Here is a 3,726-nt window from a genome sequence, read left to right as displayed (position 1 = left end):
TTTTTTTTTCTTTTTCATTTTTTTATAAATATTTTGGTGCTGGACCTAAAATTTTAAAGTTATTTCTAATTATTGTTGTTAGCTGAATTATTTTAAAAGGACATTTTAATTATAACTATACTTGTCGATTTTAAAAGTTCGAATATTATAAGAAACTATTTTTATTTAAAAATATCTTTGCCTATATTCAATCCATTATATTGTTTTTATTTCCATACTCTAATTTTTATTTCAAAACTTTAGCTATTTCAATAACTAATAAGTATTTATTCAGAACTAAAACTCGTTAATTTTCTTCACAGCATGACAATTTTACTTTGCAATGAGACTTATTAATATAAATACATTTACCAAATATTAATGATTAGATTGATAAGGGTCTTCCCAATTAAATTGAGGACCTACAAATACTTCTAATGTTAATTAATCACTTTAAAATCATTTTTATGCTTTTTTTGGGGGGTCAAACATTTTTTTGCTATTTGAAAATAATTTGACAAATCTGGTTTGTATTTATAAAAGTCAGATTTTACACCTGAATGGTTTTTCCATAATAGCGATGGAAAATTCCTCATATTGTTGTCTACAAACAAAGCAATGTAGGGACAGAAATGTCTTTGTACAGAGAGTAAGAGTGCGCTTATCCATATTATGTAGGGGAAATAGTAAATTTGTATTTTATTAGAGAAAAATGGAGTGGGCTTCCGAACATCTGAGGGTCAAACAAGCGAGCCGTTCGCCGACCGCAACGCGGTCGTCTCTACAGCCCATGCAATTTCAATTTACAAGATTTTGTTTATTATTATTATTATTTTTTTTTTGGGAACGATTGTTTATCTTATTTGCTTCTTTTTTATTTTTATTTTTATCTCAATTATTGATTAATTTATTGTATATTTTAACTAATAATTTACGGTCTTGCTTTTTCTTCACGCTTTTTTATCACCATCTCCATAAAAACAAAATATTTTATAAAAATATAATTATTTCCATGACAAATACCTGCCTTACGCAATGCGAAAACCAAAAAATATTTTTAAAAAAAAATCGATTAGATAAAAACAAATATTCACACACACACACACACACACACACACACACACACACACACACACACACACACACTCTTCACTAAAACCCTCTTTTGCATTCACAAGCAAACATACCCCACTCTTCTTTCTCCCCCTTACATAGTACCCACTTGTCCTACCCTTCTCTCTCTCTCTATTTTTTTTTTTTTCATTTTTATATTTTCAATTATTGGCCTTTCACATTGACATAAAATTGTGGATTCTGAGTGCTGCTCTATTTATATATATATATATATATAAATATTAGAATATTATTATAATCATTATTAAAAAAAATTATTCACCCCTAAAAAAAAGAAGAAATTAAAGTAATTAATCTATCCTATAAAAGGAGACCTAGAGAGGGATGGAAGTGAATTGAAGATTTGAAAAAGAGAAATTAATTAATTATAAAGTCACCTATTATTAATTTAATAAATAAATATAATTAAATAGAGGGTGGGTTGGAGAAAAAGAGAAGAAAAGCACGAGGTTATAGCTGTTTCAGACACTTGCTTGACCTCTCCCGACATTTGTGCTTTTTTTTTTTTTTTTTTTTCTCTTCTTCTTGGCTGTATATTTTTTTTTATATAACTTTTTAACCCCATATATCTCAGCCTATATATATATCCATATAGACGAACACACACACACACACACACAAAAAAAAAAAAAAAAAAAAAAAAATCCCAACAAGTTCCCCCACCAGGTGTCACAACTCTCTAAAATACCCCTCCAAAATACCAAACACTTTTCCAGTTTCCCCTCTAGTTTCTGCCTTATATAAATCCCATCATACACCAAACCTTTCTTAGTTTCTTTCTTTGCTATATACACATCGATCTTCACAAACAGCCTTCAATACACATCAAAAGAAGAAGAAGAAGGAGGGAAAAAAAAGAAAGAAAATCAAAGATCGATGATGAACGATTTTGATTCGCAACGACAAGACTCGTTGAAAAGGAGTTGGCAGCAGGAGATGAGGAGGCAGCAGATTGTTGGTGGTGGTTGTGGTGGTGGTGCAATTCCACCTTCTTCTAATTTTACGGGAAACCCTAATAATATTGGCCATGGCTTCCCAAGTGGGCTGCTTGATCACGACGATCTCGTCTCGACGGTGGTTCCCGCTGTCACGGTGGTGCTGGAAGGCCGTTCGATCTGCCAACGCATTAGTCTCCATAAGCATGCAAGCTACAAAAGCCTCGCCAAAGCTCTCCGACAAATGTTTGTGGACGGTGGGGATAATTCCGTCACATCTGACAGTGATCTTGATCTTTCAAACGCTGTTCCTGGTCATGTCATTGCTTATGAAGACATCGAAAATGATCTCCTTCTTGCCGGCGACCTCAATTGGAAGTAAGTGATCATTTAATCAGCAATTTCAATCATCATTTTTATTCTAATTAATTCTCTCCTTAAATTTCTTTATCTACTCTCTCATGTATAATAATAGAGGCCAAGAAAACTTAAAAACTGTTCTTGATAAGATTAATTGAGGATAGTATATATAGCATCTTTTCAAAGAAATTTAAGATTTTTAATTTTGTTTTTTTCTATAGTATAATATATATAATAAATGTTTCTTGATTTATAGATATTTATAAATATGGAAATTAAATTATAAGAAAAGGTGGGGGGTTGTTGGTTTGACCTGGGATCGATATCATGATGTGTGATAAGTTTTCAATGCTGTGCGTTCATGCGTGTGTGGTACAGGGATTTTGTACGCGTTGCAAAGAGAATCCGAATACTGCCAGCCAAGGCAAATTCAAGAAAAGGAAGATCAGGAATGGTTTAAGTGTTGTGAGTGATGGGTATATTTGGCATTTTGCGGATACAAGTCAAGCAAGTTATTATAAAGTCAGTCATATTACAAGAAAAAAAAAAAAACATTTTTATATAAATATATATGTGATGGAGATTGGAAACTTACATTAGGGAATGGGGAATGGGGAATGAGGATAACTATACCTAAGTCCTTTGGAAGCATCTGTACTTTTGGGTAACTAATCTCTAAACAAGTTTGATCTAATATATATATATATATATATATATGTTTCCAGTTCCTTGTATAAATAAAACACCTCTAGATCTTCTTCTCTCATAATATATCCTTGAAATTTTTATTGTTCTTAAATCTCACGTCTTTGAGAGCTATCTAGCTAGGGAGAGCCAGAGAAACACATATACATATTTTCTTGCCCTTCCAAGACAAGTGTGTTCCTTTGGCTTAATATGTTATTTCTAACTTCACATACATATGTATCTCACAATTCACTTTTTTTTTTTTTTTTTTTTTAACACCAGAATTGAAGAATTTAAACCCAGATTTTATTCTTTTTTTCCTATTAATTAAGAAATATTACTATATATATGGAGTTAATGGACTGGAGTTTTATATCACTTTGTTTTTCGTTTTCTTTTTTCTTTTTTTTTTCTCGGGTGCATGAGTCTCATAAGTCAGCTAGCTTCCTCTTGATTATATAACTCAGTTTTGTAATATATAAATTGATGTGCAAGTCAGTTCGTTGCAATTGGTTTAATAGGATGAATTAACCAGCTGTTATATTTCTGTTTTATGATATATAAATATATATATATATATACAACTCTGTTATAGTGCATAAAAAAATTATGTATATATATACATATATAT

At 30.9% G+C, this 3,726-nt stretch overlaps 1 protein-coding gene across 1 annotated transcript; it reads left to right on the top strand.

Annotated features, from left to right (window-relative positions):
- Positions 1-1,709: 1,709 nt before the first annotated feature.
- On the top strand, positions 1,710-3,198 carry LOC107416081 (auxin-responsive protein IAA33). Its single transcript, XM_016024877.4, has 2 exons — positions 1,710-2,426; positions 2,787-3,198. Exons 1-2 carry the CDS (start codon positions 1,990-1,992, stop codon positions 2,866-2,868), a joined length of 519 nt encoding a protein of 172 aa, XP_015880363.1. The 5' UTR covers positions 1,710-1,989; the 3' UTR covers positions 2,869-3,198.
- The last annotated feature ends 528 nt before the right edge of the window (positions 3,199-3,726 follow it).

The sequence above is a fragment of the Ziziphus jujuba genome, chromosome 1 (assembly GCF_031755915.1).
Source record: "Ziziphus jujuba cultivar Dongzao chromosome 1, ASM3175591v1".
Classification (NCBI taxonomy): Eukaryota; Viridiplantae; Streptophyta; class Magnoliopsida; order Rosales; family Rhamnaceae; genus Ziziphus; species Ziziphus jujuba.
Note: the sequence above shows the minus strand (reverse complement) of the source record. Positions and strands in the feature narration are given on the sequence as shown.